The 24,991-nt window shown below is 42.4% G+C and overlaps 1 protein-coding gene across 5 annotated transcripts in view; it reads right to left on the bottom strand.

Moving 5' to 3' along the window:
- Positions 1 to 24,991, bottom strand: part of arvcfb (ARVCF delta catenin family member b) — a 508,908-nt gene that overhangs the window by 171,206 nt on the left and 312,711 nt on the right. For all 5 annotated transcript variants that reach the window (XM_063074131.1, XM_063074134.1, XM_063074130.1 and 2 more), the window contains one exon: positions 3,393 to 3,988. In XM_063074131.1, the coding sequence (XP_062930201.1) occupies positions 3,393 to 3,988 (596 nt within the window). The remainder of the gene's footprint in view (positions 1 to 3,392; positions 3,989 to 24,991) is intronic.

The following is a 24,991-nucleotide window of genomic DNA, read 5'->3' as shown; positions in this document are numbered from 1 at the left end:
CCTTTCCATCTATCTCTACTTCTCTACGCTACTTCCCCTACCTACCCCCCACCACCACACCCTTTCTCACTTTCTGTCAGGACATAGTTTTCCACCTTTCTGCTCCCCTTTACCATTTCCTTTATCTTGCAATTGCCACTTCACTATACAGTACTGTGCAAAAAGTTTTTGGCACATATATAGCTAGGGAGCCTAAAACTTTTGCACAGTACTGTAATAATTTTAGGTATTGCACTGTACTGCTGCTGCAAAAAAAAATATTTCATGACATGTGAGTGATGATAAACCTGATCCTGATATGGGTCTCTATCATGGAAAGGAAGCAGGCAGAGGGGAATCATAGTTGGAAAAAGGGGATGGAAGAGGGGAGGGAGTGGGAAGGACCACAGAGACAATCTGTAAGGATTAATAAAACAATTGTATACAATCAAATTACCTTACCTGGCGTCTCAGGACTAGGCGTGCCTGGACCCATACCAACCCGCCACACCCCAGGCACTTTTTCGCTGCCACCTGTCCCACGTACCTCCTTCAGCGTTCCACCTTCGCCAGTCCCAACAGCCTTTGCTCCTGCCAGATTTACAAACTTGCTTGCTGCTCCACATTGAGAAATACAGTACTGTGCAAAAGTCTTTAGGCACCCTAGAGATATACATGTACCTATGACCTTTGCAGAGTACCGTATATCAAGTCGGCAAGACAATTAAGGTAATGGTTTGAGAATGAATATTGTCAGATGCCCGAAAGCACATGCATAGTCTACAGCTCTGGAAACAAAAAATTAAATTGTCCTTCAGACACATTTTAACAACCACTATGATAAAATATTAGGTGGCAGGCAAATTGGAGATTATTTGGAGTTAAACTTCTGGGGGAAGGAGTAATAGAGAATTGAATTTGCAGCCATGAAATTAATCTTGAGCTCATGCCAAGGGCTCATTTTTAAAATACAATGAAAAACTACTTGATTCAAATTTTATTATTTTAAATGATTGCATATTTCAGCATCTTCTAGGTATCAGCAATAGACTGAATCATTAACACAGAACAAAGAACAGTATTACACAGGAACAGGCCATTCATCCCACAATGTTGTGCCGAACTAAATAAATTAGTAATCAAACAACCAAGTACAGTACTATGCAAAAGTCTTAGTCATATATATATATAGCTAGAGTGGCTAAGACTTTCGCATTGTACTGCACTATATGTGTTAACGTGGAGCTGAGAGTGAGTTTGTAAATCTGGCAGGAGCAAAGGAAGTTGGGAATGACGAGGGGTTACTGCTATAACCCTTCAATCCCTTCCACTCATATTCCTCTCCAAATGCCCCAAATATTGCAATTATACCCACCTTGACCACTTCCTCTGGCAGCTAATTCCAGGTACACCCTACCCTCTGTATAAAGATGTTACTTCTCAGGTTTCTTTTAAATCTCTGTGGCCTCTAACTTTGACTTCAGAACTCTGGGGAAAAGAATATAAACCTCCACCTTATCCATACCCCTCATCATTTATACACCTTTACCTCTGGTCCCTTTCATTCTAGAGGTGAGCAGAAAAGATGTGTCATCCAGCAAAGATCCAGGAAAAAGAGTATATACAAACCCCACCAAGATTTTCTTCAGCTCAAAGAGTATTTTAAAGGTTTGATCCAATACTTGGTTTCCCATAGCATCTTGTAACAGGAATTGTTATGTACAAGTACAAGAGATGGGATGTTACATTGACGTTGCATAGAATGGTGGTGAGGCCTAATTTAGAGGACTATGCGGGTTACCAACCTAAGATAAGATATCAATAAGATTGAAAGAGTACCAAGAAAATTTACAAGGATGTTGCTGGGACTTGAGGGCCCAAGTTATAAGGAAAGGTTCAATAGTTTAGGACTTCATTTCCTGGAGCATAGGAGAATGAGGGAAGATTTGATAAAGGTATACAAAATTATGAGGGGTATAGATAAGGAAATGCCAGTAGACTTTTTCCACTAAGGCAAGTTGAGTCTCAAACTAGAGATCAATGAGTTAAGGGTGAAAGGTGAAATATTTAAGAGGAACACGAGGGGGAACTTCTTCACTTAGAGGATGGTGAGAGTGTGGACCCAGCTGAGTGCAAGTGGTGGATGCAGTTCAATTTCAACATGTTGGATAAGGACATGGAGGGTGGGGTATGGAGGCCTATGTCCAGATTGATAGGACGAGGCAGAGTAATAGTTTGGGATGGACTAGATGGACCAAAAGGCCTGCTTCTGTGCTACAGTGCTTTATGAATTCTGGTCATTGCTTTGGTCAACTTTGGCTCAAGATGAATTCTGCATTCTTGCCGAAGCCATGACCACAAACCCTTCAACATTGATTATTTTACAACTACGCAGTATCAATGTCAGAATAAACGGGATTAATAAATATCACTTTAAAAGCAAGTCAAACCACTTGAACAAAATGATCATTGTTTTGATATTTGGTGCTGTATCCCAGCACTCTGGAAACTCTAGCCCTGCAAGGTGACATGATACAAGTATGGTATTAGACATTTCAACCCTGGGGAAAAAGGTACTGGCTGTTAACTTATCTGATCCCCAAATCGATTCAGAATCACAATCAGGTTTAGTATCGCCAGTATATGCCTTGAAATTTGTTAACTTTGAGGCCGCAGGACAGTGCAATACATGAGAAATATAGAAAGAAAACTGAATTTCAGTAATACATTAAATGTATATTAAATAATTAAAAAGTAGTGCAAAAACAGAAACTTAACAAGTTGTAATGAGGTAGTGTTCATAGGTACAAAGTCCATTTCGAAGTTGGATGGCAGAGGGGAAGAAGCTGTTATTGAATCGTTGAGTGTGTGCCTTCAGGCTTCTGTAAATCCTTCCTGATGGTAACAATGAGAAAAGGGCATGTCCTGGGTCCTTGATGGTGGACACTGACTTCCCAAGGCACCACTCCTTAAAGATGTCATAAATACTATGGAGGCTAGTACTCATGATGGAGCTGACCAATTTTACCACTCTCTGCAGTTTACTTCCATCCTGTACAGTAGCACTCCTCCCCCCATAACAGACGGTGATTCAGCAGGTTAAGGTAACTGGAATTAAGAATTTTTTAGACATGTAACCCTGGGGAAAGGAAAGAACAACACTATACCAACATTATTATTATTACTACGATAAAATGCAATTAGCACAGCAAGGGGGCATTGAATAATAAGCTACAACCTTATACTAATGTTGCTGAGAAACAATTTCAAACTATTTGGAAAGAAAGGAAAACATTATTAGAATGGTCAAACCTCTGACAAAATACCAGTTTTCACAACTCAGGCACCTGCAGTGTATTGTAGAATGCACAGTGAAACTAGTAAGCATTGCCATAACTTAATTATAATTTTACCTCCTTGGTCTCCTTCCATTAGCCCTTGTGGGTGCTCTTCGACCTGCTGTGGAGTAATCAGGTTCTGGCTCCCCATCCAGCTCATACCCATCGTCATCAGGTCCTAGACTTCTGTGGTCATCTTCAAGTCCATACGGCTCTGGCTGGAAACGCTCTGGCTGAGATCGATTCAAGTCAAGGGTGCCATCTGGTTGCACTTGTGGCTGGGCAACAGGATACTTATTTCGGCTAGGCAGTGTGTAGGTTTCATCTGGTCTATAGTTGTCACGTGGCATGTAGGCATAGCGAGGGCGGTAATGGACTCCTCGTGACAAACTCCCGTAGTTATCAGAGATATCTGCAAATCCATCCTGGCCTGTGTATGAGCGATACAGGTCATGATGATTATCATACGAATCTGGATAACTGTTGTAGACTCTAGTTAAAGTGGAGTTGGCTTGTGGTGTGATGTAGCGGTCTCCATTTTTCATATATCTTCTGTCGATGGAGTCTGTACAACTGCCAGCAGGGGAGGAACCCTCCAAGGGCAATCCATCTGGACCAAGTGGCACTTGGCGAACTGTTCGAGTTGTCACAGTTTTAACCACTTTAGTAACCTGCAGATTTACAAAATTAATAAGGGATCATTGATATACAAATCACAAAGGACTTTGTACAGTAAAACTGTTTATTATTAACTCACTACAAAGTATACTACAGAGAAACCAAATGTAGGTACTGGTTGATTATGAATAGAGAATCAAGTATAGCAAACAGTAAATATTGGCAACTTGCAGTCCTCCAAGCTTATTACAATAGCTTATGTTATTATAATACTGACGGTAACCTCACACGAACATGCACCTCGACCTGTCAGTCTTTAGGCCGTGCCACTCAGGGGCCTTTGCTAATATTATTTTGTGACTGTTTATGAGGGACCAGAACTATATGTGCAGTGTGTGACTATACAGTACTGTGCACAAGTTTCAGTGATGATAAACCTGATTCTGATATAGGTCTGCATTGTGGACTGAGAATGGGAAGGCAGGCAGAGAGAGGGGAATCACAGTTTGGAAAAGGGAATGGAGAGGGGAGGGAGCAGGGAGCACCAGAGACACATTCTGTAATGATCAATAAACCAGCCATTTGAAATCAAATGACCTTCCCTGTGTTTCAGGGCTGTGTGTGTCTGCACCCCTGCCATAACCACACTACCCCCCGCCCCAACCCCTGGCACTCTTTCTCTGCCATCTATCCTACACCCCTCCCGCGGCGCTCTACCCTTGCCATTCCCAACATCCTTTGCTCCCACCAGATACACAAACTCACTCTCTGTTCCAGTTGACAAATATAGTATCGTGCAGTTGTAGGCATCCTAGCTAAGATTTTTGCACACCAACCTTAAGTTGATCTCTGCAAACAATTAAGGTTCCCTACCTCATCACTTCACTATCCCTGAGGCCTAACACGGACACTTGAAGCAGGTGGTTATAGTAGAACTTCAGGCATCCTAGTTATATATATACACACATACACACTAATTAATATAAATAAATCCATTGCACAGCACCGCATGTAATGTGTTTTGCACCTTGGCACCAAAGGAACAATGTTTCATTTAACTGTATCCATCAGTATGGTTGAATGGCAATGAACTTTAACTTGAAACTGAAGATATTTATAATAAAAGATCAAACAATTTTAAATGCGTTAGGAATGAAAAGATTGAATGAATTTTTTTTCTTTCTGTTGACGAACAGGATTAATTGAATGTACAATTATAAACAGTAGATTTGTTGTGCAAGCATACAAATGAAATGCCAGTGATTAACAAACAAGGAATTGGCAGAAAATAGCTCTAATGTTGTCGTCCTGTTGAAAGATTCGCTGATCTGATATGTAACTGGATTTATATTACAACATGTCCGACTAGATGTTCAATCTATTTAAACATAATGATTTTTACCACACTAGGGACAGAATATTTCATGTAGAAATGGCAGTCTTTTTCTCCAATGTCCTTGGGGTCTAGAGTTCAGGATAGAAAATACACTGATCGCCTAAGGGAACCAACCTTTTAATGAGATATCAAGCAGGTAACCCTCCAAGCAGTGCTCCACCTGAAAATTTACACCACAAGCTATTCAAGTGCCTGGGCTATAGCAATTGAGAATTCTGACATCTCACTTGGAGCACAGTTTGATGGATTGGAAAGAGCAGCAACCCTGGGTTATTCATGCCCCACAACTCTCTCAACCAAGAGTACACAGAAAGAGAATTAAAACAGTGCAGGCCATTGATCATAGCTCAGCAAGTTGCTGCATAAATCAGCTGAGCTATTGGGGAGGAGGGGTGCTGAAACATTTTGGAACACCACCAGATTTCGATGGAACATCTTGTCATAACTCCTCCAGTTAAAGTACATTTGGCCTCAATATTAAGAGGGCACAAGAGTAAGAACAAATAATTTAGTGAGCAGAGTCTGGACTATTAATTTGGGAAACAAGTATGAATTGCTCCTCTGGGAACTGAGGAAGATGAAGTCTAGTTCTAACTTAAATCAGGATTCATAGCTTTGTCCATGTATTAGTAGAAGTCAAATTAGTGGATTAATGTGGAACTCCATCTATCAATCATCCCCTTCAGTGAAATCAATGTGTCTTCCTGTCAGTCTAAACCTGATACTCTTACAAAAATAAGCCTCTCGCCCATGCTCAAAGGTGGGCCAGAAATGAGTCAGCTCAAGGTTATTGAGGCAGAGGCAAATTGGAATAATTGGCATCAGTTTCTTTAAAGCCATTTTAAAAAGCTCAAACTTCTCATTTTTGGGCCATGCAAAGTATGCAGTTCCTATAGCTACTTAAAGGTTCATTTATTATCAAAGTATGTATGCAGTATACAACTGAGATTTGTACTCTCCAGATTGCCACTAAACAAAGAAAACTACAGAGCTGTTCAAAGGAAAAAAATCAACCAACTTTCCCGCACAAAAAAAACTTACAGATCACACTAAACTTAAATCGCTTGTCCATTTTTACACAAACTTGCACAAAACTAGATCTTAAACTCAAAGAGATTGTACAGATGCTGAAAGACCAGAGCAAACACACACAAAAGGTGGAGGAATTCAGCAGGTCAGACACCATCTATGGTGAGGAATATTTGTTTAGGCCTTATAAGGCATTGGTCATTTCTTACTTGGGAGTATTGTGAATAGTTTTGAGCCCCTTTTCATAGAAAGGGTGCACTGGCAGTGGAGAGGGTTAACAAACAAGGAGTGTTTTACTCTGAATCTTGACTTGCTGGAGCGATAATGAGGGAAGATCTTATTGATACCCATCAAATGTTGAAATGCCTAGACAGTGTGGACATGCAACTGATTTTTCCAATCGTGGGAGAGTCCAGGACCAAAGAGCACAGCTTCAGAATACAAGTATGCCTCTTCGAAACGGAGATGAGAAGGAATTTCTTTCTCCAGAGGATGGTGAATCTGGAATTCTTTGCCCAACACAGCTGGGGAGGCCAAGTGACTGAGTACATTTAAAGCGGAGTCTGATAGGTCCTTGGTTAGTCAGGGCATCAAGGTTTACGGGGAGAAGGCAGTAGAATGGGTTGAGTGGAAAAATAAATCAGCCACGATCAAATGGCAGAGCAAACTCAATGGGCTGAATGGCCCAATTCTGCTCCTATGTCTTATGGTCTGAACAAATTGATGTTACAGGACTGGTGAAGAGGCTTGACCTGAATTATCTGCATAGATGCTGCCTGACATGCTCAGTTTCTCCAGCATTTTGTGTGTTACAAAATTAAATATGATACTTCTTCCAATTCAGCAGTGAAGGAAATTTATCTCATTTACACCAAAGACCAGCATCAGTGTGAAAAGCAAGCATTTTTTATGCTGAGGTGCTATATATTAAAGACAGAAATATTCCATGTGTGCTCTCTACCATCATCATGTCTAAGACATAGTTATTCATCATTTTTTCCACACCTACAATTATGTATATGAATACATACAATAACTAATAGTTCACTAAATCAAAACTATTAATGATAATGATCTCATTCTTCTAACCAGGTAAATTCATCAACTCTATACCCAACATTTAAGTTTTCTAATTTGGTGATGCCTCACAAAACACAAGTACAGGTTGAGTACCCCTATTTGGAAAAACTGCGGCCAGAAGATTTTGGAATACATAATGAGATAGCTTGGAATCGCCATTATTCACAACTCTGAATTTACGCACCACAGTCACTGTGCTACAGCCTCCAAGAGGACTGCAACCTTGTCGTTGGGTTTGGAAGCTTGTGTGCCTCAATGACCCGAAGAGTTCTGTTGGCTGGAGTCAAAGCTTTATGCTTTAGCTCTTGGGAGGTTCACCCATGCCAAACAGTAGAGTCCAGACCAAGAGTGTTCCACCGGTCCTCCAGATTAGAAGGTTCAACTCAGGGCTCATAACCCTGACTAGTCAAATTACACTGTTAGAGAAACAGCAATGAAGAATACTTCTACATCTGAGCCACATCGGACCTTCACTGCTGCCCCAAACACCAGCAGCAGCATAATGGGCAGTAGAGAGAGTCTTTGTCTTAGTTACTTATCATACATACATACTTGGGAGTAAAAATTATTATATACCATTAATATAATGAAAATATAATGTATGCAGGGTAACAAAAGCAGCACTGCATCAATGAGAGGATACTTGAATTAGCTACTGAATGACAATAAACAATGGCAGGCTTTCAGTCTCCACTTACGATCTGTGTTTTGATTAAAAGGATACAGTACATAGCATTTGTATTTTATTATTTTTGTTTTAAGTATAAAAACAATCAGCATCATAGACTTGTTCTGGTGTTAGATTTTCATCAGTAGATGCTTTAAAAATTTAATGCTGTGCCTTTTCTTAAATTTCTGCAGCAAACCTGCTGAATATTCACAATTACCTTCAAATTTCAGTTCATCGTGACAGATCTTTGCTTGTTTCATGATCAGCATACCACTAAACATCATAGATTCACTTTAATCCTGATGATACACAATCGAGAGCTTCTTATTCGCTTTATCAGTGTTTTTCATTAACTTCTGTTCATTTGTAAGGTCACTTCTCAGAACTGTAGTGCACACAGATCTGCTTATCACTGGGAAAACTTCCTAGCGCCTTGTGGAACTTTTCATTTGGGATGTCACGTCACCATTCAAAGTGGTGCAGTAGCGTAGTGGTTAGCACATTTTACAGTACAGGTGATCCAGGTTCAATTCCCACTGTTGCCTGAAAGGAGTTTGTACGTTCTCCCAATGACCATATGGGTTTCCTCTGGGTCCTCTGGTTTCCTCCCACAGTGCAAAGACATAGGAGTTGGTAGGTTAATTGGTCATTGTAAATTGTCCTGTGATTTGGCTAGCATTTAAATTGGTGGGTCACTGTGCAGCGTGGCTCGAAGACCAGAAGAGCCTACTCCATGCTGTATCCCAATAAATAAATAAATAAATAAGTTCAGATTTCAAAGGTTTTTGGACTTTGAAATTTCAGATAAGGGCTACTCTACCTGTATTATTAGTTTTTCATCGGAGAGGAAAAGAAAAGCACATGGATTTGTGGATATCTTCAACCACAGTAATGGTCACAATGCAAGGAATCTAATCATGACCAGGTTTCTTGCCGACTGAAGTGCCACGGGAGACTGAAACACCCAGACAGCAGATGGTGTGCGGTACTGTTGGAAGAAAGCCCCTGTACTCAAGCAATCCTCTCTCTCTTTGGTGGTCAGTCCTTAACTCGGAGGTTCAGGGAAGTGATCAAAACAGTGAGCCGCTGGTCCGCCCCTCTTAATGCTGTCGCAGGAGTGATCTCTCTCTCTCCCCATCACGAGTGAGAGCGAGAGCTTTTCTGAGATACCAAAGTGTTGGGGTGGACTGTAGTTTTTGATGGACTCTAGATCAAGGTCTCTTTGGGGGCTTTGCTACTGCTTGCATTGTGTTGGGTTTGGGGGGGTAGAGGGGGGTGGTGCTTTTGCTGTTGCTTGTGTGTGGAAGAGGAGGGTTCTTTGTGGTTCTGACGTTTCTGTCATTGTTTCTTTTGGGTTTTTTTCAGTTTTATAGATGTCTGCAAAGATAAGAATTTTGGGTTGTATACTGTATACATTTCTCTGATATTAGATTGAACCAGATGTACGTTTCTTTACAAGAACGAACCAGAGATCTATTACCACAATTACAATGATATAATATGACAATTGGAATCCAGGTATGGATCTAAGTTTTGTGAAGGACCACATCAAGATTATCTGAGATGCATAAGTCAACACTGTCTTTACAATTTTTCTCAGAAGCAAATGGGTAAATGAAGCTGAAAGTACAATTTTTATTTGGGCAACTTTTCAGTTATCAAGTCAACTCTTATACATGAGATTGTCAACTTGTGCTGCACCAAATCAAACCCTTAATTACAGAAGACACTGAAATCTGATAGGTGAAAAATCAAGGCACAACATTACAGATGCAACAAGAACATTTGTTTGGTGTACATCAAAGAATGCAAGTTAAACAATGAAACTTTATCCAAAAGCACTGTTCTGGCCTTTGGGCAATTTATTTGTTTTCTATCTGATTAAGCACATTCAGCTTTTCCTGTGGTGAGCAGTTTCTGATCTGTATTAGGTCACTTCCTGTGTAGCCAGGAAGTAGTAAATAGAAAAGCATATTGGCTTACAGTAGGCCAGAGGTTTAATGTTAGGAGCGGAAGAAGTTTCTATCTATTCATTCCCCAGCAGAAGCATTGCTTTTTCACTCTTTATTCACAATGTCATGCCATGCCATTGAGAGCTACGATGTTATACCCTGACTTTCATGTCACTTTTGAATGGAATTTGGCTGACTGTCTATTTGATGTTACAGCACCTCAGTGAATGCAGTACAAGCACAGCTCAGAACAGCCAGGAAACAAGTTGAATGAGAAAAGGGAAAATTATGTCTATGAAACCAACAAGTCATGAACCAACTTCACAAGACTACTAAAGGTGCATGTGGAGGAGCATATCATTCAAACTGATTTCTGGAAACACAAGCATCTTTTTGCCCCAGGCTGTGATGGATTAGTTGTCAAAGAAGAGAGAGACCTCCACAGGGTAGTCATTAAAACACCAGCTGATCAAAACACAGATAATTGATGGCACATTGAACATAGAGACGGGATGGCAATATAGACTGAAAGAAAATCATGGACATTTTACACATAGTGCAAATTTATTATGAATAAAGATTTTTTAAATAAAAAGCAGACAATCCAATGAACACCTTGTTCTGCTCCAGTTTAATATCAGCCTTGTTTTTAAGCTTTTGTTCTTCAGTGCTTTACAGTAATATTCTCAAAGTATTAAACGTGTGTCCATGCAGGCACTGAACCTTCTCATCATCTAATAGCACTATTGTTACAGGTGAGAGAACCTCCAACTCATGCACTTCTGTTAGGCTGTCTTTAAAGAGAGTGAACCCTCGCAAGGTGGAAGGCCGGAATGGAGTACCAGGTAAGGCTTTGAAAACTTGTGCCAACTAACTGGCAGGAGTATTCAAGGACATTTTCAACCTCTCATTACCATGAACAGTCATTGCTATGAACGGAAGTTCCCATTTGCTTCAAAAAGGCAAATACCACTGCCTAAGAAGGATAATGTGAGCTGCGTTACTATCGCCCAGTAGCACTCACATCGACAGTGATAAAATGCTTCGAAAGGTTGCTCATGACTAGACTGAACACCAGCCTCAGCAAGGACCTGGATCCATTGCAATTTGCCTATCGCCACAATAGCTGAATGGCAGACATAATCTCAGTGGCTCTTCAACGGCCTTTAGTCACCTGAACAATACAAACACCAATGTCAGGATGCTGTTCATCAACTATAGCTCAGCATTCAACAACATTATTCACACAATCCTGATTGAGAACTTGCAGAACCTGGGCCTCTACCTCCTTCTGCAATTGGATCCTCGACTTCCTAACCAGAAGACCACAATCTGTGTGGATTGGTGATAACATCCCCTCCTCGCTGACTATCAACACTGGCGCACCTCAGGGGTGTGTGCTTTGCCCACTATTCTATTCTCTCTATACCCATGACTGTGTGACTAGGCATAGCTCAAATACCATCTATAAATTGATGATACAACCATTGTTGGTAGAATCTCAGATGGAGACGAGAGGGCATACAAGAGTGAGGTATATCACCTAGTGAAGTGGCGTCACAGAATCTACCTAGCACTCAGCGTCAGTAAGGTGAAAGAACTGATTGTGGACTTCAGGAAGGCAAGACGAAGGAACACATACCAATCCTCACAGAGGGATCAGAAGTGGAGTGAGTGAGCAGTTTCAAGTTCTTAGGTGTCAAGGTTTCTGAAGATCTAACCTGGTCCCAACATACTGATGTAGTTATAAAGAAGGCAAGACAGCAGCTATACTTCATTAGGAGTTTGAAGAGATTTGGCATGTCAACAAATACACTCAAAAACTTCTATAGTTGCACAGTGGAGAGCATTCTGACAGGCTGCATCACTGTCTGGTATGGAGGGGCTATTGCACAGGACTGAAAGAAGCTGCAGAAGGTTGTAAATCTAGTCAGCTCCATCTTGGGCACTAGCCTACAAGATACACAGGACATCTTTAGGGAGCAATATCTCAGAAAGGCAGCGTCCATTATTAAGGACCTCCAGCACCCAGGGCATGCCCTTTTCTCACTATTACCATCAGGAAGGAAGTACGGAAGCTTGAAAGCACACACTCAGCAATTCAGGAACAGCTTCCTCCCCTCTGCCATCCGATTCCTAAATGGACACTACCTCACTTTTTTTAAAAATATACGGTATTTCTCTTTTTGCACGTTTTAAAAAAATCTATTCAATATACATAATTGATTTACTTGTTTATTATTGCTCTATTTTATTTATTATTATTTTCTCTCTGCTAGATTATGTATTGCATTGAATTGCTGCTGCTAAGTTAACAAATTCCATGTCACAAGCTGGTGATAATAAATCTGATTCTGATACGATTCTGATACTGAACCTGTGAACACTACTTCACTCTTTAAATAAATCTTATTTCTGTTTTGCACAATTTTTAATCTATTTAATATACGTATACTGTAACTTATTTATTTATTCTTCTATATTATGTATTACATTGAACTGCTGCTGCTAAGTTAACAAATTTCACGACACATGCTTGTGATAATAAACCTGATTCTGAAATTATCCCTTCTCGTTCAAGAGCCTGTTGGCTGAGGGGTAGTAATTGTTCCTGAACCTGTTGGCATGGTGTTCTGAGGCTCCTGTAACTTATTCCCGATGGCAACTGTGAGAAGAGAGCATGGCCTGGGTGGTGGAGGTCTGTAAACGTCTGTGGTTGTGTGCATTGTGCGAGGAGGCAGCACGTTACAGTAGCTCCATGTGTTTGTCTTAATGTTATTTAATGTGTTTCTTTTGTTTGTTTTTGTACTGGGTAGCAACACTGTGAAGTAACAATGGATATTATTCTGTTTAAGCAACACACCCTAAATGCTGGATGAACACAGCAGGCCAGGCAGCATCTACGGAGAAAAAAGTGCAGCTGCTGTTTCGGCAGAAATGGAGAAAAAAAGCTGAGGAGTAGATTTAAAAGGTGAGGGGAGGGGAGGGGAGAGGGAAACACCAGGTGAGAGGTGAAACCTTGAGGGGGAGGGATGAAGTAAAGAACTGGGAAGTTGATTTTTGAAAGCAACAAAAGGCTATGGAAGAAGGAAAGGGGGGAGGAGCACAGAGGAAGGTGATGGGCAGGCAAGGAGATAAGGTGAGAAAGGGAAAACGGGATGGTGAAGTGGGTGAGGGCAAGCATTACCAGAAAGTCGAGAAATTGATATTCATGCCATCAGGTTGGAGGCTACGCAGAAGGAATACAAGGTGTTCTTCCTCCAGCCTGAGTAGACGTACGTATTGGAATGGAAATGGGAAGTGGTATTAAAATGGGTGGCCATTGGGAGATCTCGCTTCTTCTTGCGGACGGAACGTAAGTGCTCGGCGAAGCAGTCTCCCAATCTACATTGGGCCTCACCAATATACAGGTGGCCACACTCGGGTTATCCCTCCCCGTATGGTTCACAAAGCACATTCCAGTCAGTAACCTCACAGCAGCCCTTCAAGCTACTGTGAATGTGTTTTCAACAACACAAGCAGACAGTTAATCCACAGTGCGGTGAGAGGAAGGGAGGTGAGCTTGTTGTGCTTGTGAACAACAGGTGGTGTAATACGGTATCATTTCTGTGACAGAATGAATCTGTAGCCTGGACATCGAACTGCTTGCTGTGAGTTTGTGTCCGTTTTATCTACCGTGTCAGATCAGCCACGCCATATTGCTCGTTGTTTACATTCCACCTCTCCGACGCAGTGCTGATGCTGCGTGTGATCTCATAAATACCACCATCACAAGACTCCAGATTCAATACCCCAACGCGTTCATTGCAGTATCAGAAAACTTCAACCACGTTCCTCTCTCGACAGCTCTACCCACTTTCAGTTTATCAAGTATCATACAAGAGAAAAAAGCAATGGACCTCTTGTATGCAAATGTAAGAGATGCATACAGCTCCACAGCTTTGCTCCCAGTTGGAAGATCAGGTCACAGCCTGGTTTACCTTGTCTACTTGTATAAGCGCAGCAACTGCTAGTTACCACCGACAGTAAAAAAAATGGTCTCCAGGGGCTATCAAGGCCTTGAGGGGTTGCTTTGAGGTTACTGTCTGGAATGTGCTTTGTGAACCATATGGGGAGGGCTTTAACAGACTTACTGGCTACATCAACCTCTGTGTGGACACTGTAATGTCATCATGGACTGTTCGCTGCTTCCCTAGCAACAAATCATGGGTCACCAGTGATCTGAAGGCTCTTCTCAACCACAAAAAGTGAGCCCTTGGATCAGGAGACAGGGAGGAATTGAAACGTGCAGAGGGAGCTAAAGGAGAAGATCAAGGTGGCTAAAGAGAAATTCAGGAGAGAGCTGAAGAACAAGTTTGGACAGACTAGCACACGGAAGGTGTAGAGAGGTATGAAGAACATCACTGGCTTCAATCAGCCTAGTGTAGAGCCTCAGAACGCAGCCATGAATGGGCTAATGAGTTAAACCAATTCTTCAATAGGTTTGACAACTACCCTCCTGTTTACACCTCCCTCAGCACACCAGCCCAGGTGCCAAGGTACCCAATGCTCACTCAGCACCAATGCGTACCCTCCTCCCTCCTCTGTCCTCAAGTTCAACACGTGGATGAACAACACAGGCTCCCACTATCTGCACCCCTCCTTCCCCCGCACCTACCATCCACACCTCCACATACCAACTGCTCTCGTCCCAACCTTCACCTCCCCCAGTCCCCACCTTCCATCAACTCCACAGTTATCATGGACTCACGTTCACTATTGAGCAGGTGAAAACTCTGGGGACCGGTAAAGCTTTGGGACCGGATGGTGTGAACCCCAAGGTCCTGAAGGAGTGTGCTAAGCAGTAGTGTGGAGTTCTCCAGCACATTTTCAATCTGAGTCTCACCCTGGAGAGGGTCCTGACTGTGTGAAAAACATCTTGTGTGGTTCCAGTACACAAGAAGGGCCAAAGGGCCGACCAAAAGTCTTGAATGACGACCGTCCAGTGGCCCTGACCTCATACATCATGAAAACCCTAAAGAGACTGGTCCTGGCTCACCTCCAACCCCTGGTCAGAACAGCCCTTGATCCTTTGCAGTTTGCTAACCAGGAGCACATTGGAGTCGATGATGCTGTCATCTACCTGCTGAACAGAGCCAGCTCCCATTTGGATAAACAGGGCACCACTGTGAAGATTATGTTTTTTTGATTTCTTGAGTGCCTTTAATACCACACAGCCCACATTGCTGGGGGGAAAAGCTCCTTTCAATGCGGGTTGGCACATCCATTGTATCCTAGGTAATGGACTACCTGACTGTCAGACGACAGTTGGTGAGGCGTCAGAGCTGTGTGTCAGACATGGCTATAAACAACACTGAGGCCCCACAGGGGACTGTACTGGCTCCCTTCCTGTATACCCTGTGTACCTCGGACTTCCGATACAACATTGAGTCAAGCTCCTGTCTGTCAAGATCTCTGAGGATCTAACCTGGTCCCAACATATCGATGTGGTTATAAAGGAGGCAAGACAGTGGCTATACTTTATTAGGAGTTCGAAGAGATTTGGCATGTCAACAAATACACTCAAAAACTTCTAGAGTTGTACCATGGAGAGCATTCTGACAGGCTGCATCACTGTCTGGTATGGAAGGACTACTGCACAGGACTGAAAGAAGCTGGTTGTAATTCTAATCAGCTCCATCTTGGGTACTAGCCTACAAAGTACCCAAGACATCTTTAGGGAGCAGTGTCTCAGAAAAGCAGCATCCATTATTTAGGACCCAGGGCATGCCCTTTTCTCACTGTTACCATCAGGTAGGAGGTACAGAAGCCTGAAGGCACACACTCAGCGATTCAGGAACAGCTTCTTCCCCTCCGCCATCCGATTCCTAAATGGACATAGAATCTTTGGACAATACCTCACTTTTTTGTTTAAAAACATATACAGTATTTCTGTTTTTGCACGTTTTTAAAAAGATCTATATACCTTTCTGATTTACTTGTTTATTTATTTATTTTTTCCTCTCTGCTAGATTATGTATTACATTGAATTGCTGCTGCTATGTTAACAAATTTCATGTCACATGCCGTTGATAATAAACCTGATTGTGATTCTGATGTCATCTGCAGAAATTCTCTGATGACTCAGCAATAGACAGGTGTATAAAGGGAGGACAAGAGGATGAATACAGGGTCCTGGTGGAGGACTTTGTTGAATGGTGCAAGCTGAATCATCTGCAGCTCAACATCAGGAAGACAAAGTCCCATCTCTTCTTTCAGTTAGTCCTGACGAAGGGTCTCGGCCTGAAACGTCAACTGTACCTCTTCCTAGAGATGCTGCCTGGCCTGCTGCGTTCACCAGCAATTTTTATGTGTGTTGCTTGAATTTCCAGCATCTGCAGATTTCCTTGTGTTTGCGCTTATCTACTACGTATTGTATTGATGTTTCCATACCAGGCTATTGCAGCCACTCGATGTACTTTCCACCACACATCAGGAGAAATTAGATGTCATGCTGAATCTTTGCAAACTCCTAAGAAAGTAGAGACCTTTTTTTGTAATGGTACTTATGCGCTGGGCCCAGATCAGGTCCTCTGAAACAGTAATATCCAAGACCAGCAGTCCCCAACCACCGGGCCGCAGACCGGTACAGGGCTGCAAAGCATGTGGTACCGGGCCGCGAGGAAACGATACGAGTCAGCTGCACCTTTTCCCCATTCCCTGTCACGCACTGTTGAACTTGAACATAGGGTTGCCAACTGTCCCGTATTTGCCAGGACATCCTGTATATTGGGCTAAATTGGTTTGTCCCATACGGGACCGCTCTTGTCCCGTATATCCCCCGCTATGAAACCTTTCGTGCCGAAATGGCGTGGAGCGAAGAAGCAATTACCATTAACTTATATGGGAAAAGTTTTTGAGCGTTCCCAGACTCGAAAAATAACCTACCAAATCGTACCAAATAACACATAAGACCGAAAATAACACTAACATATAGGAATGATATGATAAATACACAGCCTATATAAAGTAGAAATAATGTATGTACAGTGTAGTTGGGAAGATGAAGGCAAAACCGATTTGTGGAAAAAAATCAGCATGTACACAGGTGCCCGCGCAAGGTTTCATGGTCATGGTAATCTTTCCTGGGGTAAAGTGTCCCGGGATTTGACTGCTACTTTTGTCCCTTATTTGGGAGTGAGAAAGTTGGCAACCCTAACCGTAAAAGACACGTTGCGGTGAGTGTAACCCTACTTGAACACCCCCTCCCCCCAGGTCGGCCCGCAAGAATATTGTCAATATTAAACCAGTCCGCAGAGCAAAAAAGGTTGGGGACCCCTGTCCAAGACTTTAAAATTGCTAACCCTCTCCACTCTGATCCTTCAATGAAGACTGGCTCATGGACCTCTGATTTTCCTCTCAGGTCTATAATCAGTTCCTTAGTCTTGCTGACATTCAGTGAAAGGTTGGTATGACACCACTCAGCCTGATATTTAATCTCCCTCCTATATGCTGATTTGTCTCCACTTCTGATTCAGCCCACAATAGTGGTCTCACCAGCAAACTTAAATATGGCATCGGAGTTGTGCTTATCCTCACATAAGAATAAAGCAAGCAGAGCAGAGGGCTGGGTACACTTGTGCTAAAAGAGATCATGGAGGAAATGTTGTTGCTAATCCAAACTGAGTAGAGCCTGAAAGTGAGGAACGAAGATCCCATTGCACAAGGGGGTATTGAGGGTTAGGTCTTGAAGCGTATTGATTAGTTTTGAGGGAATTTTGCTATTAAATGGCAAGTTATAGTCGATAAAGAGAATCCTGATGTATATGTTTCAACGCAGCAGGCCAGGCAGCATCTATAGGAAGAGGCGCAGTCGACGTTTCAGGCCGAGACCCTTCGTCAGGACTAACTGAAGGAAGAGTGAGTAAGGGATTTGAAAGCTGGAGGGGGAGGGGGAGATGCAAAATGATAGGAGAAGACAGGAGGGGGAGGGATGGAGCCGAGAGCTGGACAGGTGATTGGCAAAAGGGGATACGAGAGGATCATGGGACAGGAGGTCCGGGACGAACGACGGGGGGGGGTGACCCAGAGGATGGGCAAGAGGTATATTCAGAGGGACAGAGGGAGAAAAAGGAGAGTGAGAGAAAGAATGTGTGCATAAAAAAGAGTAACAGTCCCCCTCGTACCCCATCTGTTACTCTTTTTTACGCACACATTCTTTCTCTCACTCTCCTTTTTCTCCCTCTGTCCCTCTGAATATACCTCTTGCCCATCCTCTGGGTCACCCCCCCCCCGCCCGTCTTTCTTCCCGGACCTCCTGTCCCATGATCCTCTCGTATACCCTTTTGCCTATCACCTGTCCAGCTCTCGGCTCTATCCCTCCCCCTCCTGTCTTCTCCTATCATTTTGCATCTCCCCCTCCCCCTCCAGCTTTCAAATCCCTTACTCACTCTTCCTTCAGTTAGTCCTGACGAAGGGTCTCGGCCTGAAACGTCGACTGTACCTCTTCCTATAGATGCTGCCTGGCCTGCTGCGTTCACCAGCAACTTTGATGTGTGTTGCTTGAATTTCCAGCATCTGCAGAATTCCTGTTGTTATATGTTTCAACTCCTTGTGGAGTTGCTTTGCTTAATGTAACTTGCATGCAAGTGCAACCCAAAGTCAGTCTTGCTAATAATAGTCAGTCAGTTAAGTCTCATTCATCAGGAAAGTGAAGAACGATGGCATTAATTCACATACTGTATGCTGAGACGTCCAGTGTGGCTTTTGCCAGAATCATAACTCCAGACCACAATCACAGACTTTGTCCATCACAGCTTGGTTCAAATATGAACCAGAGCTGCAAGTTGGACAAAAAGAGCAGCATTTGAAAGAGTAACATACACAAAATTCTGGAGGAACACAGCAGATCAGGCAGCATCTATTTGAAGGACTGGGACTGAGGAACATGGCCAAAAACATCAACTATTTATTCCTTTCCATGGATGCTGCCTGACCTGCTGAATTCCTCCAGCATTCTGTATTACTCTTTCAAATGCTGCCCTTTTAGCCCAGCCGTCGAATCCCCCCAACATTTTGTGTTCAGCATTTGAAAGAGCATCACAGAACCCTGGTAATCTGAAGTTAACAGGAATCAAAGGGTACACACAGATTGTTCTTGCTGGACTAACCCCAGCCACACAAAGGTCCCTGAAAATTAATATATTCTGTGCCATGTACAATCCATTTCCCAGTAATCCCTCTTCTAGACTTCCCACATCTCTGCAAACAAGTCACTGAAAGTTCAGAGAACATTCCACAAATCCCAGAATGGAACAGTGGCCTCAATTATCAGGTCATAATAAGAGCTGACAGTGTTTGGATAGCAGAGAGTTTTGTTATTTTGTCAGTGACAGAGCGAGGAGATCCATTGCCTTATGGGACCAGAGATACAAACACACACTTCTTTATTGTAGAATACTGTGATTGATATATATATACACACACACATATATACTGTGATATATATATACACACACACACACATACATACACATTTGTAAATCACAGTAAGGGCCACACAAAATAAAAAATTCATGACATATGTGAGTGAGTATAAACCTGATTCTGAGACGGGTCTCCATTGTGGACTCAGAGGGAAGGAGGAAGGGAAAGGGGAAATCGGGGAATCACAGTTGGGAAGCTGGGAAGGGAGAGGGGAGGGAGCAGGAAGAACCAGAGAGACATTCTGTAATGATCAATAAACCAATTGTTTGGAGTCAAATGACCTTGCCTGGTGTCTCAGGGCTGGGTGCATTTGCACCCGTACCACCCCCCCAGGCCCCTATCATCCCTTCTCTGTCCCTTGTCCCACACCCCTCACCCCTCCACAGCGTTTCACCCTCACCACTCCCAACATCCTTTGCTCCTGCCAGATTTACAAACTTGCTCTCCGCTCCATGTTGACAAATACAGTACCGTGCAAATGTCTTGGGCACCCTAGCTATATCCATAAAGTGATGCTAGGCATAGTGACTGACAGGAAATGATGGTGCAGTGGAGGGTGTGTTAGCAGGTGGACATGTTGATCAACCTTACTGCTTGGGAAAAGTAACTGTTTTTGAGTCCGGTGGTCCTGCCATAGATGGTAAGTAGCCTCCTCCTTGATGGGAGATTGACAAATAGTCCATGAGCACGTGACCTATGACCACATGGGTTTCATCTCGGTCCTTTATCCACAGATGTGTGGCTTGATCAGTTAATTGGCTACAGTAAACTACCTCTGTGCAAGTGAGGGGAAGAATCTCAGGGGTCATTGATGGGAAATTTGGGAGAAAATTTTGGGTAGTTTGGGTATAATTAGTGGAAAATTAGTGGTTGATAGCTCTCAAGGTAAAGAGCCTGTTCCTGTCCTGTATTTTTTTTCCTCTGTCCCTCTCCAGCTCCCCCTCTACATCCTCCCCCTCCCAAACTACAACTCTAAATCACCTTGATTCAGCTGTTACTTGTCCTCTTCACCCATATACCACCATTCTTTTTATTATTTAATTACTACCAAGGGAAGGATTTCACTGGACAACATGAATAGGAAAAAACTAACATCTCTAATTGGAAGTAGGTGACTCAATACTGGCAGAATAGAGGTAAACATCTGAAAGGCAACTATGGATCCATCCTGAAGGGTCTTGACCGGAAACGTCAACTCTTTACTGTTTTCCATAGATGCTACCTGATCTGCTGAGTTCCTCCAGCATTTTGTGCGTGTTGAAGTGAAAATAGATTCCACAAAAATGCTATATTTTTTGAGGTGAAACCCAGCAAAATAGATAAGATTAATCCAGTTGTGAATGCGGTAGATTTGGACTTTAATAACCTTGGGAGGCATTTACCAAAAAAACAATTGAGAATGTTGGAATAGAGTGGCTTGATTTAAGGACAGACAAAGAGAAGGAATAAGCATGTCTTTTTCAGGTTGAGTGGCAATGACCAGTGGAGGGGCAAAGGAATCTATATTAATGATTTGGGGAAGGGACCATGCATGATGACTGAAGATAAAGTTTGGTGGCAGTGTGGGTCGTTAGGAGTCGGTAAAGACCTCTCAAGCTGTTAAAGGCAGACTTCGTGGACAGCAAAGACATGGCAGATCATAACCAATGCTGCAAAAAAAGTTGTCCATTATGGTGGAAAAACAGATTCAGAATCAGGTTTAATGTTACTGGCATATGTCGTGAAATCTGTTAAATTTGTAGCAGCAGTACATTGCAATACATAATAGAAAAAAAACATGAATTGAAGTATATATATTTAATAGCTAAATTAAATTAGTAGTGCAAAAATGAAAATAAGGCAGTGAGATAGTGTTCATGGGTTCAACGTCCATTCAGAAATCAGATGGCAAGAGGGGAAAAAGCTGTTCCTGAATTGTTGAGGGCATGCCTTCAGGCTTCCATACCTCCTCCCTGATAGCAGCAAGGCATCCTTCAATGATGATCGCCACTTTTCTGAGGAATCGCTATTTGAAGATGTCTTGCATGCTACGGAGGCTAGTACCCATGATAGAGCTGACTAAGTTTACAACTCTCTGCAACTTACTTCAATCCTACGCTGCAGTCCCCCAACTCCTCCCTACTCATACCAGATGGTGACACAACCAAAAAGAATGCTCTCCATAGTATATCTGTAGAAATTAGTGAGTGTCTTTGGTGACATAGCAAATCTCCTCAAACTCCTAATGAAATATAGATGCTATCGTGCCTTCTTTGCAGTAGCATCGAAATGTTGGGCCCAGGACAGGTCTGCAGAGATAATGACACCCAGGAACTTCAAGGTGCTTACTATTTCCGTTTCTGATTCCTCTACGAGGACAGGTGTGTTCTCCTTGTCCTGCTCTTTATGAAGTCCACAATTAGTTCTTTGATTTTATTGACGTTGAGTGCATGTCTTTGCTGAGACATCAATCATCTAGCTAATAAATTTCACACCTGTATGCCCTCTCATCGCCACCTGAAACTCTGCCAACAAGAGTTGTATCGTCAGTAAAATTATAGATGGCATTTTGAGCTACAGTCATGGGTGTAGAGATAGTTGGTTAGTGGGCAAAGCACACATCCCTGAGGTGGGCCAGTGTTGACTGTCAACGAAGTTGTTTTCGAGCCACACAGACTGTGGTCTTCTGGGTTAGGAAGTCAAGGATCCAGTTGCAGAGGGAGGTACAGAGGTCCAGGTTCTGGAGCTTTTCAATCATAACCGTAGGTATGATTGTGTTAAACGCTGAGCTGTATTCAAAATAAACAGCATCCTGGCATAGGTACTTGTATTGTGATTCTAAGTATTTTTTAAATGGGGAGAAATTAAAAGGTGATTTGTTCAGAGGGACAGCGATTTCCTTCCATACACATTAGTAAAACTAACAAGCGGGTGCAGCCAGCAAAAACAAAGGCAAACTGCTTATTGATTTTTATTAGCATAGTCTTGGGCTACATTATTTGTTTTGTATGTATGCTTTCTGCTATCATAACCATATGTGCTGTGTGCTATGGGTAATGTGTTTTAGACCTTGGCCCTAGAGAAACGCTGTTTCACTTGCCTGTATTCATGTGTATGGTTGAACGATAATTAAACTTGAGCTTGAACTTATTACAAGAGCATTTGTCTAACTTTCTGCTAATTATAAGGGCCCCAATAGACCGCACCTGGAATATTGTGTACAGATATGGCTTCCTCCGAAGCCATAAAGAGGGAGTGCATCAAGAGTTCACCATATTTATTCAATGGATGAGTTTTATGAAAACAGATTATACCTATTCTTAACAGAATTCAGAAGAATAGAATATTTTTCACTGATGCACACAAAGTTCTTACAGGTCTGAGAGCTATGTTGGCTGGAGTCAGGGCTTTATGCTTTGGCTTTTGTTAGGACTCCCATGCCAAACAAGTCAAAGGTTAGAAGCCAGACTGACAGTGGTCCATCAGTCCTCGAAGTTCGGGGTTCAGCTCAGGGCAAACAACACCGACTGGTTACAGAAAGAGCAATGCAGAGTCCTTCTGCATCTGAGTGCAACAGTATTCCTGAGTCTCCACTCCAAAATTGCATGACCGACAGTAGTGAAAACAGAGAGTAATCTACTGACACGATAAAGGTACCTCTGAACATCAGAGAGGGAGGGCCAGAGCTTAACAGGCAGTAAGTCACATATTAGTAACATTAATTTTAGTTCACCTTCTAGCATACACACTATGTTATTCTTTAGTTAGCTGGCATTAATGTCTCAGCAGATATAGCTATGGGTATCACAGGTACAATTAAAGTGTTAAACCCAATTATCTCTTTCCTACAAATCGGTGATTAGTCATAGTTCATTACTATATCACAATTAAGTCACTGGAAATGCTCCTTTGGTAAATACTGCTTTAAGTGGTCAGATTTGTCTGATCACTTGGGAATCAATGCTTTTTAACAAATGGGAATGAAGCTGACATCAACATTAAATTGCTGACACAAGGACTAATGTTGATCATCAAGCTGCAACATTACATATCCGTTTCTCTGATAAAGACAAGGTCTCACTCCTCCATTTATCTCTTTACTCACTTACTGCCTGTTCCACCACTGGCATTTAGGGCAACAATTAAAGTCCTCCATCTTTGGCAGTGTTCAGTTCTTTCTTCATCATGTCAGTAGCTCAGTTCTCACTATTGTCACTCATACAAGTCCCGGATGGAGACACAGGAATACTGTTTCACTCAGATGTGGAAAGATTCTTCATTGCTCTTTCTGTAACAACTTTGTTTTGACCAGACAGGTTGTTAGCCCTGAGCTGAAACCCCAAACTTGGAGGACCAGCGGACCGCTTTTCGTCTGGCCTCTGCCATTGACCTTTTTGACATGGGCTCAAGGCCCTGACTCCAGCCAACATTAGCTCTCTGGGTCATTAAGACATGCCAGCCTCCAAATCCTATGACGAAGTTGTGGTCTGCTTGGAGGACTTATTACTTTGGGGGCAAACAACAGCTATCAGAGGTTCACCATTGATATATATGGAACATAAATCGGAAGATGTGTAGCTCGGGTGGTTGATGGTTGGGTTGAGTTGTTCTCTGATCTTGACAAGTTACTTGCAAATATTTTGTTACTGTGCGAGGAGACATCATCAGTGCGCTGTTGATTGTGGTGTATTCTCTGAATGATTAGCCTTTATGTACTTCTCAATCATTTCATAAACTCATTTGTGATGTGGGCAGGGAATCACGTTGCTGATTGACTGTGTGGCATAATGACGAAATGTTTGCTAGTAAACGTTCAAGATTAGCGACAACTCAGCCCAGCCGTATATTAAACAAGGAAAGGAAAATCTTCAAGACCATCCCTCAGCAACATGACAGGTCATATATCCACAACAATGTAAATCACAACAATCTCAATGACTTAAGACACCGTGGGAGCCTATGCCAAAAATAATATTTAAAGACTTAAAAAAAAAGCCAGAATGAACCATAACAATCAAATTAAATTTGATTGCCAAGCAAATAGATGTCATATCTCTGCTCCAGACCTTTGTGGAGGTAAGTATCATTTTTGGATGAATGATTTGAGAATTATGGAGTTTGAAAGTGGTGTCAGATCAGCCATGATCTTACAGGATTGGCAGAGCAGATTGAAAGGGTTGACCATCTGTTCTTATTCCTGCTTCTTCCATTAAGACAACAAGACATACCAGCAGAATTAGCACATTCACTCTATCGAGTCTGCTCCACCTTTCGATCATGGCTGACTTGTTTTCCCTCTCAAACCCACTCTCCTACCTTCTCCCTGTAACCTTACTACTTATATAACTATCAACCTGTGTTTTAAATATACCCAATTATTTAGGCTTCAATGCTGTCTGTGGCAATGAATTTCACAAGTTCACCATCCTCTCGCTAAAAAAAGAATTCGTCCTCTAGGTTCTAATATCCTTCTGGTTAAACAAAT

This window comes from Mobula hypostoma, chromosome 21 (assembly GCF_963921235.1).
Source record: "Mobula hypostoma chromosome 21, sMobHyp1.1, whole genome shotgun sequence".
NCBI classification, from domain to species: Eukaryota; Metazoa; Chordata; class Chondrichthyes; order Myliobatiformes; family Myliobatidae; genus Mobula; species Mobula hypostoma.
The sequence above is the reverse complement of the archived record's forward strand: the minus strand, read 5'-3'. Positions and strand labels throughout refer to the sequence as shown.